Source organism: Nelumbo nucifera, chromosome 4, assembly GCF_055504915.1.
Source record: "Nelumbo nucifera cultivar China Antique chromosome 4, China Antique-T2T, whole genome shotgun sequence".
Classification (NCBI taxonomy): Eukaryota; Viridiplantae; Streptophyta; class Magnoliopsida; order Proteales; family Nelumbonaceae; genus Nelumbo; species Nelumbo nucifera.
Window position 1 is genome coordinate 11,036,952 of NC_142652.1, and position 15,577 is coordinate 11,052,528.

Sequence of the window (15,577 nt, forward strand, 5' to 3'; positions counted from 1 at the left end):
GAAGGGGCATTCCCTCAAATGGGGGAATAATGGGATTTTGGATCTCTAATAATATTGTATATTCATCAAATTAATAAAAAACAAGTATAACAAATAACAATAATTTTGATCTGCAAGGAAATACAAAAATTTTTTTTTTTTTTTTTTATCATCATCGTAAAAAAATTGCAAAACCAAATGCAATCCCGAACGGGGGAAACCAATTCGATGTTGTCGATCCGTTTCGAATTCCAATATAAGCGAACCAAATTTGGATCCACATTCGACTCGATCCGTTTGCAACCTGGCTTTGGCGATTTTGCGGTTTTACCCGTTTGGGTTCGTCTCTTCTGAATCAACGGGCACGGAACTCGTTTTGGCGGATTCTGGTGTACGAAGTACAAAATACCTCTTTTGTGTGCCAAACCCTCACGTATTACTCTCCGATTGCCGTCGTCGTTTCTCGCCATTTCGTTCAAATTAGTAGCAGAAAAACACTGGCTTTTCACGACGGATTGGTCACATAAAAGTTACAGTAGATGCTTATCCCAGGAACAAGCTTCAAGTTCTGAACTCTAAGTTGCAGACAGACCATGGCTACTACGAGAGATATACAAGAAATAGTGTCTAAGCTTTCATCAGATAAAGCCAAAGTTCGAGAAGTAAGTTCATGCTCCCTCCAATGCCTTTCTGGTAAAGCCTTTTTTACTCCATTTTCTATCTATCTATTTTTCTATCTATTTATTTTTTCTTGCCGATGTTTTAGGAAAGCATAAAACTGTTAAATAGCTGGTTGGAAGGAGAACGGTCGTTTGGATTCTGCAAACTTCTCGTCCAGAATACTCTGAAACTTAAACCAAACGAGATTCCGCACTGTAAGCTTGAATCCTACTCATATATGTTGTGTACTGGCCAGGCGTTTATTGTGGTATGAAGACTGAATTTGTTTTTTGATGCATTGCTTGGACCTTTTATTTACAGCGGAAACATGGCCATTTATCATAAAATTGCTTATCCAATGTGTAACCTTGGAAATATCCACAAGCAAAAAGCGCCCCCCCAAGTTGCTTTTCGCAAAAACTCTTCGAATTGGTATCCAACGAGCAGAAGGTGCTAAATACTCTGGTTAGTAACTGAATTTCTATGGTGGCCCACTCCACTTTTTCCTTTGGTAGATGGTATGTTGGATAACTTCCATGGTAGAGATGTTTTATATAGAAGCTCCTACTATAAAAACATAGAGAAAGCAAAGAAAAGGCTCGATCAAATTGAACTAAAAGAGAGAATGGGAGTTCAAATTAAATGCTGAACAATGAGATGCTATGAGTTTTTGAGATATCATGTTCCCTTTTTATTTGGCAAAAACATTCACTGTTCTTTGTATAAATTGTACATCTATGTGTGTGTGTTTCATTTTTAATGGATATGACCTTTTGAATTTGCTAATAATTTCCCCCTCCTCTTATTCACTCAGGCAAGATGCTACTTCTGTTGTCTGTTGTCAAGCAACTTTTCAATCACATATGGGATGTCTTAAGGGATGTCCCTAGCTTTCAGTCCGAATATGGGATTATTCTGCGGCATCTTTTAGCAGTAAGAGAATATCGTTTTCACATGAGGAAGCGGGTTTACTGCAGTGAGTTGTGTATTTAATGTATTTAATTCTCACTATTTCCTCAAGTTTGTAAATCACTGCTCATTTTTCTGTGTTCTACTTTTCTCTTTACTTGGATAGATCTAGTGCTTCTGTATGTGGGCAAGGTGGAAACAAGCTTGAATAGTGTTCAGTCTTATCCAAAAGAGGAAGTATTCCGCTACATCCTGACACTCCATTCCCTTTTGGAAAACCCTCCTGGAGATTTCACTGATGATCTCAGGGAAGACATTGTTAAAGGGTTCGTTGGAATTTTCTCACATGTAAGGTAGATAATCTCTTCTTGGTTTTATTTTTGTGCCCTCAGGTGTTTCACTTCATACCCAACATTTTGTTATTTTTTTTTGTTTTCTTTTCAAGTTACTGATCATGCTTTGTGACAATTTTCCTTCTTGTGACGTTCTCAGAGATGAGGGGAAGATTTCACGGAAACTTATTGAGTGCATTAATACATATTTGTCAAAGGATGGTCCAAATCTAGGGCACCACTCCATGAGGATCCACCTTGCTGTAGAGGAGTTTTTGTTTCGTTTTTGGATCACAACTCATGATCGGAGTTTGAAGGTTTCCTATCCAAGCGTTTCCATATGCCTTTATTCTGATATTATGGAAGGAATCTGATACATTCTTCTGTGGTGTTAGGATGCATTTATTATGTATGCTAGATTACAGATAAAGCTAATAAGGAGTGCTGCTGATGGGAGGCATTTGATTGAACAACTTTTAGATGTTGTCTGTAAGGAACTTGACCAGAACAACATTGCCAACATTTCTTTGCCCCGGTGAGTCTCAATGTTCTGCAATTTGATCTGTCTGTACTCAAACGATGTGGTCCCAAAAGTTCTTTTTTTTTTCCCGATCGTATGGTCCCAAAAGTTCTTGAGGTGAAAATATATTACATTCAGGAGTGATGCAGCTAGAGTTGATAAGCTTGGAGCGTTGACATCCTCACAATGCGGTTTGATGGAGCTTGCAGCATCTGTTTTTTTCTGGGTACTTGTCTCAAGGCCATGCTTGTCCATTTTAGGTCCTGTTAAGCAATTCATAGATGTTGTATTCTATTTTCTGTTATTATTTTTGTGTTTTAATTGTTTTGTGGGCTTAGATTCTGTCAAGGAACCTAGGGATGATCTTATGATATTTTTTGGAATTTTAGAAATTGATAGACAGTTAAACTTGTTTCAACCTAGGCGCTTTGTGGAATTATTTTTTTCTTAAAAATATAATTGTTTGTAGCTCTAATTATGCTGTTTTTTGTTCCTAGAAAACTAATAGAAAAAGTTGTGAGAATCCTCTAGGCTTCCTCAAGGATTTCATTGAGGAAATGAATACAGGCTATGCAGCCTTGCGGTTGTGAGTTTTCACAGAAATTTATAATAAATCAAAAGAAGATAGGTTCTGTAAATTTAACATAAATAGACAAATATATTCCTAACTGCTGAAGAATGTTCTGATTGGATTTGTGGATGCTTTTAAATGGTTTTTGTTTTTTCCAGGCATGCTTTAAAGTGACTAAAGCATCATCTTCAGAAAAACGTTCTAGGAGGGAGAATGCTGCTACCTGTATAAAGGAGGGGCTCATGAAAGGGAAATGGCTATGGTAATTTTGTTCCAAACCTGTTTTCTGTAAAGTACATTTTGGTTTTGATGTCCTTGACATGCCATCCAGGAGATTCTTTACGGTGATACTAATACAAATTTAATTGTAAAAAATCAAAATAGAAGAAAAGTGAAAACTTCTTCATTCTTTGATGATCCTCAGTTGGGCCAGAAAAAAAGTGCCAAAACTTCACCCATACCATCTCTGAGGACTCCCCCTATATCTGAAGGACCTGGATTTCCAAACAAGCTACCAACAAAATTCAATTCAATTCTATACTTTGTTTTTTTTTTTTTTTAAAGGATCAATTTAATTCTATTGTTACTAGGTGGAACCCACTCCTCCTGAGGGCTCCACCGATTCACGGTGGTCATTGTTTATCAAAGCTAAACAATTCTTGATTGCTATATTTCATTTTCCTTCTTTATTGGATACTTTAATATCTTGTATTAAAATTAATTATTGTCTGTATGATTGTCAGTATTTTCTTCGTAACTAGTACTATGACTGATGTTTGTCTTGATCTCTTATACTGTATTTACATGTGAACGTTCTCCTCCTCTTACCATGTGCTGCAGGAATAGTGCCTTTTGTTTTCTCATTCGGAATTATCATTCTCGTATTTCTAAGGATCTTGTTATCTACTGGTTTGAGGGCATCTGTGAAAGCTTTCATAGGTACTTGCATTTCCATGTTTGGTACAATCTCTTGCCTAATCTATAAGCATAAATTCACAAGTACCATGCTATGTGTTGATTATCTTTTAATGATAGTTCCAGACATCATTAAAAAATTATAGTTTCAGATGTAAGAACTCAAAAAGTACATATTATTTAGTTTTTAAATTTTATCGAATTCCAGGATTTTCTTTCAATTTTGAGCTATTTGACATTTCAGATGATCTTGTGGAAGTCCTTTTGTTCTTGGGGCCTAAGGAAGCCCTAGGCAATTGCATCCACATATTGACTGTATACCTGAAAGAGTTTTGCATTGTTGTCAATTAGTTGCTACTTGGTATATACTTGAAAGAGTTTTGTATTGTTGTCAATTAGTTGCTCCGTTACATATGGTTGTGGAGGTCCACTTACCTGCTCGGATGGTCATCATAGTTGATGAAGTATGCTTAATTTTTCTTTCATTTTGGATCAATAAATTAAGTTTTTTTTTTTGTTTTTTCTTTTGCTTGCAGGATATTGAATGATGGAAATAAGGATCATTCATATAATGGTTTGCTCTGGGTATTGAGGTATGCATCTTACTTTTTTCCCATGTTGATCACGAGTATGATAATGACCAGTTGCTCAATTTTTATTCAGTGGCATCACTTTTTTTTTTTTTTTTTCTTTTTTGGTTCCCTTTCTCTTCTAGGTTTTATTTTATTGATATGCATATTATTTTTTTTGATAACGAGAAAGTTTATATTAGAACAAAAGGAGAGGGACACCCTCAAGCCAAAGGGCAATACAGATAGAGAAAACACACACACACAAAGGGAGGGAGGGAGACAAAGCACACAGACACACACACACACACACAGAGGGGGACACAACAAACACAAGAAACTCCACTAAACAGAAGAGGGGGATACAAAGACTAAACTATCCCAACGATCCGAAAACTGACTGAGACTACAGCCAGCTAAGCCCTTTGAACTAATTACTCATGAACAGAGAATGCCTGCATTCTGCCCATATGATTCATTATATTGTTGTACATACTTCTCTCTTCTTTGAATGCGTGTTTTTTCTGCAATTCATCTTTCCTGGAAGTACTTGTAATCTCTCTCTCTCTCTCTCTCTCTTTCTCTCTCTCTCTCAATTGCTATTTTATGCAATGCATCTTAAAGGAGCCTGCAGGAACTGTCTTCTGTGTTGCTTCCTGTTTCAAGGGTGGAGCTTTGGCAATGCTCATTTCGTATTTATACTGAGGTATTTCTTCTTTTATTATTTACATTTTATTTTTATACCCATCTTGTTTTACTTCTTGCACAAACTACAGGGAGATCCCTTTGAAAATCTAATTGCTGATTACCCTAGTAACTCTGCCTTTTTTCTTTTCTCCCCTTTTAGGGGTGGGTGTCTGAGGTTGACTTGGTTGTGGGTTATATGGGTTGGTTTTTCTGGTTGATATTTATTTTTGTTGCTTCTTTAGTAGTGCAAGGTTTTAGAGTCCCTATTGGTCAGAATTTGTAGGATATTTTGCATTAATTTCTTTATGTTGGGTTCGGAGACCTTGGTTTTGGTTAGTGTGGGGATTTTCCCATGGGTGTTTCTTATATCAATAAATCCTGGTCAATTTTAAGTAACCATTTATTCCCCAGTATGGTAGTGGTAAATGCTGTACGTTTCTGTTCTTTTATTATTTTTGATAGTAAAATAAATGTATTAAATAAAAAAGAAAGTACAAGAGGTGATAAGAAATCGCTCAAAAGAGAAAGTAACAAAATGGAATAACAGTAACCCAACTTCCAATCAAACAAAGAGATTGGATGGGATGGTTGAAAGACCCAGCTTCAGCCATGTGGCAACACAGAGATTTATTAAGGAGAGTAAACTGGCTTACAAGAAATATGACTGTTACCTCTCTATGGGTGGGAAGATCAGCAAACACCTTAGCGGATGGGTTAGCTAAGCAGGGGGCTACAAGGGAGCAGCTATTTTGGGCTGCTTTGTAATTTTATTTATGGTTAATTCTGTTTTATTTTGATGTAATACTTTTCTGAAGAGATAATAGCTCGTGCCTCTTCAGTGGTGTTTTTTCCGAATTAATAAATTTCTTCATTCATCAAAAAAAAAAAACTTCCAATGAAACAAATCAAGAACAATACTACCACTCCAGAAAACAAAAATACTCCAATTGTTTTTCTTTTTCCACAAATCAACATCAAAACTAGCAACGACCTCTGATAATAAAAAAGCTAATTAAGAGCAAAACAATTTTATATTAAAGATCATTAATAAGTGGGAAGCAAAAAGATAAACTCCTTTGATAGAGTCTGGTGAGCCACACCTGGGCCCCCTAATATATTGATATTGCCCCCACTGTCTGCCCCATTGGAACTAAAACTCCAGGTTCCTACCCAAATTAGACTTGGGAGAAACCAAATCAGAAGCAAAGACATTTCTTTTACTGCTTTTGCTATGTTTTCCCTTTCTATGATCCCTGCTCCAGATATTGCCCCTTCCACAACCCCAGCTCCACCTACCTCCCTTTCTACAGCCCCCCTGTGTCTGTTTCACAGTAAGTAAGAATTGCATTAGTGCAACGGGTATATCAGCAGATAAATACTAGCATCATTTGATTCCATGCTCTTGACAACTAAAACAGAACCCTGAATCCTTCTCGGGGTCATTCTCAAGTCTGTCTCTTTCTTCCAATTATCTAAATTATTACACACACCTTGCATGTCTTCCCTGAAAGGTCTCCCAATTTTTTTCTTAATTCTGATATCGATGTGGCGTTGTGGTCCATCCTATTAAACTGGAGCATGCCGAACAGTTCATACAAAAGACTTTTGAATAATTTGATTAATAGGTACTAAAGACTTGTTGGCTACAAATTATGGTATGCGGGAGAGGTAAGTGGTGTAGAGATAATAGTAGATTAGGATTTAAAAAATGAAATTGTAAATGTTAAAAGATTTGGGGGTAGAATAATTTTAATTAGACTTGTTCTAAGTGAGGAAATTATTAACATAATTAGTGCTTATGCACCTCAAGTGGGCCTAGAAGAAAACATTAAAAGACAATTTTGGGAAAACTTAGAAAGATTAATCTAATAAATTCCAAATGAAGAGAAGATTTTTATAGGAGTAGACTTAAATGGGCATGTAGGTAAAAGAAGTGTAGGATATGATATGGTGCATGGAAGATTTGGGTTTGGGGAGAGGAATGAATCAGGAGGTACAACACTAGATTTTGCAGTAGCTTATGATATGGCAATTTTAAACACCTTTTTCCAAAAGAATGATGAACACTTCATAACATTTAAAAGTGGGTCAAACGTAAATCAAATTGAATTTTTTCCTTACGAGGAGAACAAAATGAATGATGTGTAAAGATTGCAAAGTTATTCTGGGAGAAAGCTTAAGAACACAAGATAGACTAGTGGTGGTAGATGTGCGCATTAGGAAATGGAAGAGAAATAGGGAAAAAATAGGTGTCCAGGAATTAGGTGGGAAAACTTGAAAGGGAGAAAACTAGCTCAATTCAGAAACAAATTGATAATAGAAGGAAATTGGAATTTAGATGGCAAGATTAATGATATTTGGCTTGAAATGTGAAACAATATAAAGAAAGTAGCAAATGATGTTTTAGGAGAATATAAAGGGAAGTGACAAGGTACTAAAGAAACTCGGTGGTGGAATGAAGAGGTTCAAAGTATAATTAGATTAAAATGAACACGCTACAAAGAATGGCAAAAAGCTAGAAATGTAGAAAATTGGGAAAAACATAAAACCATAAGAGAGGAAGTTAAAAAAAAAGTGAATGAAAAAAAGTGACTTTTACCATAAATTCAGCACTAAAGAGTGAGAAAAAGGAATGTATAAACTAACAAAGCTGAGAGAAAGGAAAGGCAAAGATTTAAACCATTTTTGGTGCATTGAAGGTGAAGATTAAAGAGTCTTGGTAAAAGATGAAGAGATCAAACAATGATGGAAAAACTATTTTGAAAAATTATTAAATGAACATGGAGAGGGTGCTAATAAAAGAGAATCTAGCAATACTAGTAGTGTTAAAAATAATACATATCTTCGAAGAGTTAGGCCTATTGAAGGAAAAGAGGCACTAAATAAGATGAAGAAGGGAAAGGTGTTAGGGTCTGATGGGATTCCAATAGAAGGAAGTATGGGAGAGGTAGGCTTGTTATTGCTAGCCAAGCTATTTAACAAGATAGTAAAAGAAAAAAAGATGTCTCATGATTGGAGAAATAGCGGTATGGTTCCTATATTTAAGAACAAAAGTGACATATAAAGTTGTAATAACTATTGGGGAATTAAACTTATGAACCACACTTGAAACTTTGGGAGAGAATAATTGAACAAAGATTACGACTTGAAACAAGTATATTAGAGAGCCAATTTGGCTTTATGCCAGGGGGATCAACCATGGAAGCTATATTTGTTTTGAGACGATTGATAGAAAAGTTCATAGAGAAAAAGACCTTTATCTTCATATGGTGTTCATTGATTGAGAAAAGGCATATGATAGAGTTCCTAATGAGATAATATGGTAGATCTTGGAAAAGAAAGGGGTCCAAAATAGGTATATAGACCTAATTAAGGATATGCATGAGGGAGCAACAACCAATGTTAGAACACCAGTGAGAGAGACTTCATATTTTACATTTATTATGAGTCTTCACCAAGGTTCAACACTTAGCCATTATCTATTTGCATTGATCATAGATGAATTGATTAAACATATTTAGGGGGAAGTTCTATGGTGCATGTTGTTTTCGGATGTTTAGTTGATGAAACTAATGAAGGATTAAATGCAAAATTTAGCTTATGGATAAATGCCTTGGAAACAAGAGGTTTTAAAATAGGTAAGACTAAAACATGGTATATGACATGTAAATTTATTAAGAATAGGAGTGTAAATCAAGATACACTTAGGATTGGAGGCCAAGAGATAACTTGATGTGACCATTTCTGGTATCTTGGTTCAATAATTCATAACAAGGGAGAGATTGAGTAGGATGTCATCCAATGAATTTGAGCAGGATGGGCAAAATGGATGGGTGTGCATTTGGACTTTTATGTGATAGGCAAATACCACTTAGATTAAAAGGAAAATTTTATAAAACAGTTGTAAGGCCAGCTATGTTCTATGGAGCAGAGTGTTGGGCAGTCAAGAAACATGTCCAGAAAATGAATGTGGCAGAACTGTGAATGCTAAGATGGACGAGTGGAAAAATTAGAAAGGATAGGATTAGGAATGAAGTTATCAGTAAGAACCTAGGAGTAGCTCCAATAGGTGATAAATGAGAGAGAGTAGACTAAGATGGTTTGGGCACGTGCATAGAAGACCCCCAACTACGCCAGCTAGAAGAAGTGATCCATTACAATTTGAAGGGGCTAGAAGAGCTAGGGGTAGGCCAAAAAGGACATGCGTAGAAGTAATAAGAAACAATTTAATAGCGGATATCTTTAAATAGAATGGATTGACAAAACAAGATTCATGTAGCTGACCCCATATAGTTGGGACAAGGCATTGATGATGATGAGGTACTGAAGACTTCTTCCTATCAGTCTCAACACCATTCCCTGAGGGATCCTCCTCTTGTGTTCTCAAGAGATTATAACGAAATAACGAAGAGACCTAATGATCCCCCCCGCCATCTTGGGCCTCTTCATTTCTGATGGAGGGAAAAACCATGAGGAGAACCAGGTATATATCTGATGGAGGGGATAACCTCAAGATTTCTCTCATCTTGGTTTTGTCATATCTGATGACCTAACACCACAAGGTGACTATTAAGCAAACCATGCAGTCTCTAATAATTCCCCCAATAGCTGATAGTCCAGGATTGCCTAAGCTGCACCCATCAAAGTTTATCTTATGGGCATCAATTTGGGGAGGATTCCATTGCACTAATCTGTTTGACTTTGGTCTAGCAGAATCAGCCACCCATTGTCACCTTGTTATATCATCCATGGAGAAGTTATCTAAGGATGTAGTGGTCTTTACCCAATGGCATACCTTAAACACTATTTTCCTTTCCAGCACCTCCTCTTTCTGTCTAGATTTATTAAAGAAAATCCTTCCACAAGTTCTTTAATATCTTTATGTTATTTTGGTTTCTAGTTATTTTGTCAATATGTTGAAAAAATTGATTGACCAATACACATATTTTTCAGCTTGGTAGCAGTTGGCATAAAATATGGAGCTGTTTAATGCATGGACTGCCTATATTCAGTAATGTGACTTCAGTTGTAAGTTTTCTGTCAACAATTTTTCCCCTGAAACAAACTCTGCCGAGAGAGCATGTCTGCTGTGACTGTAGTCACAGAACTCCCCTGTGACCCCCTGGTGAAACATGAATACATCAGTGCTGGAAATAAAAAGCAGTTCAGGTGGTGTTTTGAATTTATTTCCATTGCTAGTGTGTTTGTGTTTCATTGGGGTGTGGGGGGAGGGGGGTTCTGTGACCGTGGTCACAGCAGATGTGAACTCCTCTGGTGATTGGTTAATGATGTTGGTTGCTTTCTGACTGTAAGTTTGATTACATCATATGTCTAGTTTTGAGAACAAAAATCTTCTAAGTTGACATGTTCATTGATTATTTTCTTACTTACTAGTTCGTAATTTTTGCAAATTAATGCCATTGCATTTGGATGTTTAATTGATGATGCTGATTGCTGGGTTCTTTACAACTGCTGGTTTGTTTTACACCTTGAAACACTGCTTTTAACTTGGAAAACCTTTTTGGAAGTTGATGCCAATCTGTATATATATTTTTTTGATAGGTAAAAAAAAAATATTACAAGAGAAAAGCTGAATACAAGCTAAAGTCAGGTGTTAAGATAACACCCACAGACCCAACAACTACTTCAACTAACCGCCTACAGCAATGAAGAAACAAAGAAAGAAAAACATGAGAAAGCACTAAACGCAGGAAACACTCCACCTCTCTATCAACTAGAGTCTTCAAGTCCACTCCTCTTAACTCCGTTGCCTTATCCCCTGCCGTCACTTCAACAGGAACCTCTTTCCAAATAACATCGGACCAATTTGTTTTTTCTAAACAGTCAGGCACTTTCGGCTCCATCTTTTGGGAGTCCACCACAGGGGAAACCTCTCTAGCTCTTTTGGAAGAGAGGGGCGACTCCAGGCACAAGTTCTTGAGACTAGGGGGTTATTTTTAATCTCTTTTCTTTTGTAAATTCTTTTATACTTATTAGTCTGCCCAGCTCCCACCAAACCATCTTTCAATCTCTAAAAAACCTTCGCTACATGAATCACATTAAGCTTGTTTGAAGCTCTGGTCTTCTTAGGAATCTCCAAAACCTCACCACTTTCACCAGACCTCTTCTCCTTATCCCTGCGACCAAGATCCAAACCCAGTCTTCCTACAACCACTTTGGAAACCTCATAATCGACACCACTCCTAATAAACTTATCTTGGAGGTTTGAAGCCATCCCCTTCTCTCCCTCAATTTTTGAAAAGCCACTTCCTCCCTTAGTGATGGCCTTCCTCCTTGCAATTAATGATCAAGATTTTAATCTTGTTAGGAATAGTCTCATGGAAATAGGATGTTTTGTGGCTATTGTTTGGCGTTTGAAAGTTTTTGCAAAATTGAGAAGGATTGGAAAAAGATGAAAAGTTTTTATGGGAATCAAGAAATGTTAAAAAAAGAATTATTAAAACACCTTGATTTTAGTGAAACAGAAAACAACTAATTAGAAATGATTAATCTCGATCAAATCAACCTTGATCAAATCCCGTTATCTAGCACTTAGCATAAACAGCTTAGATCCAAACCAGTCAGAAGTTCAGGGAAATTCGGTTCCCCCAAGGGTAGAACCATTGCCTGGTTAGTGGCGGTGGACAGTATTTTAACAGTGGATCATCTAAAATTAAGAGGCTTCAGTATGGTGAATAGGTGCTGCCTATGCGAGGAACAAGAGAATGTCAGACATCTGTTTATCAAATGCAAGTTTGCTGACTTCCTTTGGAGATTGTTCACCAAAATGTTTGGGGTACCTGATTTTTATCCAAATTCAGCTTCAGAAATCTTTTCTGCTTGGCCAATGTTAAGAGGTTCCAAGAAGGCTAAGGTGATTTGGAGCTGCATTCCGTTCGCAATATGTTGTAATATATGGAAGGAGAGGAATAGAAGAATTTTTGATGTCAAATTCTATAACATGGACAGGATAGTAGCTGCTGTAAGCAAGTTGGTTGCTGATTGTGTTATGGTTCATCCAGAATTTAGACATATTGATAAAGAGGAACTGGGGGAAAAGTTAGGGAAGTGCTGGGAATTCAGATCTGTAATTTGGAAGATTTGTTCTGAGGTTGGATCCTTTCATTCATGGTTGTAATTGGGTGATGCCTTATCACCATCATCTTGTATTTTTCTTTTATTTTAACGAAAATTTTGTTTATTACCTATCAAAAAAAAAAAACTCTGGCATATTGGCCTGTCTACTATCTATCAGTTTTTAAGATTTTTGTGAGGATTCATAGAATCCTAGAGAAGTTAATCAGGGATTTATTGTGGGAACTCGGGGAGGAAGGGAAGGATAATAGGGATTTCTTCACTCTCATCTCCTTTATGACCTTTTGTTCTCTCCTGGAAAACTCCATTTTGGAGATTTCTACTGTTGCAGCGGATCACCTGCTCTCTCTCTCATGGAAAAGTGCATTAGGCATTGGACAGCGAAATGTCTTAGAGTGCTGATGGGTTAATGACTTTATATTCATCTTTTAGAAAAAAGAGAAAAACTCAAAAAAACAACAAAAAAAGAATGCTACTATTGTAGACAATGCTGTTTATATATATATATCTGATTATTTGAAATATTACAGAATATATTTGCATTTTGTTATATTCATTCTGCTGCTTTAAATATATGTGAGGGAATATGGTTAGGTGATGGTATATAAAATAGAAAAAAACATAAAATAAAAGAAGGCAGTGTAGGAGTTATTTTAAGTTTTCTTCCAATCAATAGTATGCTAGTAAGGAACAAGTTAGTAAGCCCAAAGAAAAGGGTGGACTTGGAATAGGAAATTTAATTCAAAAAGATTTAGCCCTCTTAGGAAAATGGCTGTGGAGGTTTCCCTTAGAAAGTGATAGGCTTTTGCACAAGGTAATTGAAAGCATACATGGTCAATCGGACAATGGCTGGGATGCAAAGGTAGCAACTAATGCAACTTCATTCTCCCCTTGGAATGCAATTTTTGAGGTATATCCCTCCTATGTTAATCTTATTAATATGATGTGGGTAATGGATTGAGAGTTTTGTTTTGGGAGGACCTTTGGATAGGTGAACAACTACTAAAGGTCCAATTTCCTGCGCTTTATGCACTCTCCTACTACAAATTTGAACCCATTTCTAAGTTTGTGAATTTCTCTACCTCAGGTTTAAGTTGGGATCTTGGGTTTAGAAGGGGACTTGGGGAAACAGAGTGTGAATCTTCCATTCTTCTTTTGGCTAGACTTGACTCTATCTTCTTAGATCAAAATGTGGAGGACAATAGGGTTTGGTCCATTTCTCTAGATGGCCTTTTCACTTGTACTTCTTTTTTTTTTTTTTAATTTCTTAGTTCGCCTTCTCCTTTGGGGATGAATTTCCCAATGAAAGAAATTTAGAGTCAGCCAATTCCTCCAAAAATTCAGGCTCTTTGTTGGGAAGCCTTCCTTGGAAAGATCAAAAGCTGTGATATGCTGTGGAAAAGAAGGCCAAATAAGTGCCTATCCCCTCACATGTGCTTTCTCTGCAAAAGCAATGGTGAAACCATTTCCCGTATTTTTTAACCCGTCCTTTTGTACTTTGCATATGGGAGCATCTTTATTCTCTCTTTGGGTGTACGTGGACTCCTCCATAGGATGAGGTGGGTCTCTTTGATCCAAATTTCCTGAGACAGCCAAAGAAATGGGGAAGAATTATGTGGAAAGCAATGAGAGCAGCCATGTTATGAACTGTTCGGGAAGAAAGGAATGGGAGGATTTTCAGTGAAAAGAGTAGAACAGAGGTGGAGATCAGTGACACAATCAAAATTAAAGCTGCACATTGGGTGAAGACCCTGGAGGATTTCCAAGTTTTCTCACTAAATGGCATTTTGAGAACTTGGAAGGAAGTGGCACTATCAGCTCAAGTCAAGGAAAGAGTAACTATGGACTGGACACCCCCAGCAACTGACTTTGTTAGACTCAACTTTGGTGGAAGTTATATTGGTAATCAAGATGCGGCTGGGTAGGGTCTTCCAAGTCACAGAAGGAAAGGTGTTACAATTGTTTTCAGGACCCTTGGCAGATGGTAATGCATTGACAGCTGAGCTGTATGGACTACTCCATGGTTTAAAATTTACAAAGCAATTTAGTTTCCACAACTTGGAGGTGGAAGGGGACTCTCAGGTGGTCATTTATTGGACAAAATGTAGCTCTCAAATATTGCGGATCTACAGAGATACTTTTTGGGAAATAGAAAGCATAACAAGGGAACTGAATGTTTTCTTTAAATGGGTAAGAAGAACAGCAAATGGGATGGCGGATGGCCTAGCTAAACAAGGGATAGCTAGGCATCAAATGTTTTGGGGAACATTATAAATTTTAAATCTGTCTTCAGGATGGAGAAAACTCCCACCTTATTGTAATACTTGAACTTGATTTTAATAAAATCTCCTTTTATTGATAAAAAAAATAGTATGTTAGTATGGAGTTTCTACAAAGGGCACATCTAATGGTCAAGGTTGCACTCTTCTTTGGAAAACAATGGCTCTGATTCCCTATCATAGCCTTTCTAGCCTAATTTTTTATTTGTTTGCACTTTGCAAAACAAGACTGTAAACTTAATGTTCAATATCATTCTTTTCTTGCGCAATTGTGGTCTATATTAACTTATATATGAGATTGCATCGATATTGTTAACTTAGAACACATTTTTTTATTGACTAGTTATCGCCTAGGTGCCAAATAGTCATTAATGAGCTTGCTTCTCCTTTCTCCTTATTATTCTTGCTCTAGCTTTTTTATTGACAACACTGTAAATATGTTCTATGCTATGCATTTTACAATATTTTTTCCATGTATCTCATGTTCTAATGTGTTATGCCATGTTTATCATTCCACAGGTTGATGCTGCCTTGATACTTCTTGGGAATATTATTTTGAATGCAAATGTATGAGCCTTTCTATGTGTCAAGTCTTCCTGACATTTTTCTTTGGATTATTAAAGAAGAAACGGTTCTCCACACAGTAGTAGGCTTCGGCTACAAGTAATATCAAGCAAACAAAGATGTAGAAGAAGCAAGAAGAGAATACTGTAGAAGAAGTCAACTTTAATTGAAAAAAAAACAGCTTAGACTGACTTAAAATTAAGACTGGCAAATAGTGTTACATGCTGTGCTATGGGGAGTTTGGGAGGAAAGGAACAATCAACTGTTTGAAAACAAGGCTAAATCCAAGAGTGAGCTGATCTCTCATATCAAATATCACTGCAATTTGTGGGCTTCTAACTCAGATTTGTTTAGAGGAATCAATGCTAACGATCTTAACAGGAATGCTGTTAACTTTCTGTTCTCCTCTCCTTCCATCCCCCACACCCCCAGGGTTCCATCCCACACACCGCTAGAGTAGTCTTTCATCCTTGATGGTGACGAGAACCTCCAATGCT

The 15,577-nt window shown here is 36.8% G+C and overlaps 1 protein-coding gene across 2 annotated transcripts in view; it reads left to right on the forward strand.

Moving 5' to 3' along the window:
* The first annotated feature begins 357 nt into the window (after positions 1-357).
* Positions 358-15,577, forward strand: part of ATM (Serine/Threonine-kinase ATM-like protein) — a 151,152-nt gene continuing 135,932 nt past the window's right edge. For both annotated transcript variants that reach the window (XM_088902617.1, XM_088902618.1), the window contains exons 1-14: positions 358-641; positions 746-854; positions 961-1,104; positions 1,454-1,615; positions 1,715-1,901; positions 2,041-2,197; positions 2,276-2,415; positions 2,539-2,626; positions 3,130-3,233; positions 3,812-3,910; positions 4,423-4,479; positions 5,080-5,161; positions 10,096-10,170; positions 15,036-15,083. In XM_088902617.1, the coding sequence (XP_088758743.1) occupies positions 573-641; positions 746-854; positions 961-1,104; positions 1,454-1,615; positions 1,715-1,901; positions 2,041-2,197; positions 2,276-2,415; positions 2,539-2,626; positions 3,130-3,233; positions 3,812-3,910; positions 4,423-4,479; positions 5,080-5,161; positions 10,096-10,170; positions 15,036-15,083 (1,521 nt within the window). In that variant the 5' untranslated portion in view covers positions 358-572. The remainder of the gene's footprint in view (positions 642-745; positions 855-960; positions 1,105-1,453; positions 1,616-1,714; positions 1,902-2,040; positions 2,198-2,275; positions 2,416-2,538; positions 2,627-3,129; positions 3,234-3,811; positions 3,911-4,422; positions 4,480-5,079; positions 5,162-10,095; positions 10,171-15,035; positions 15,084-15,577) is intronic.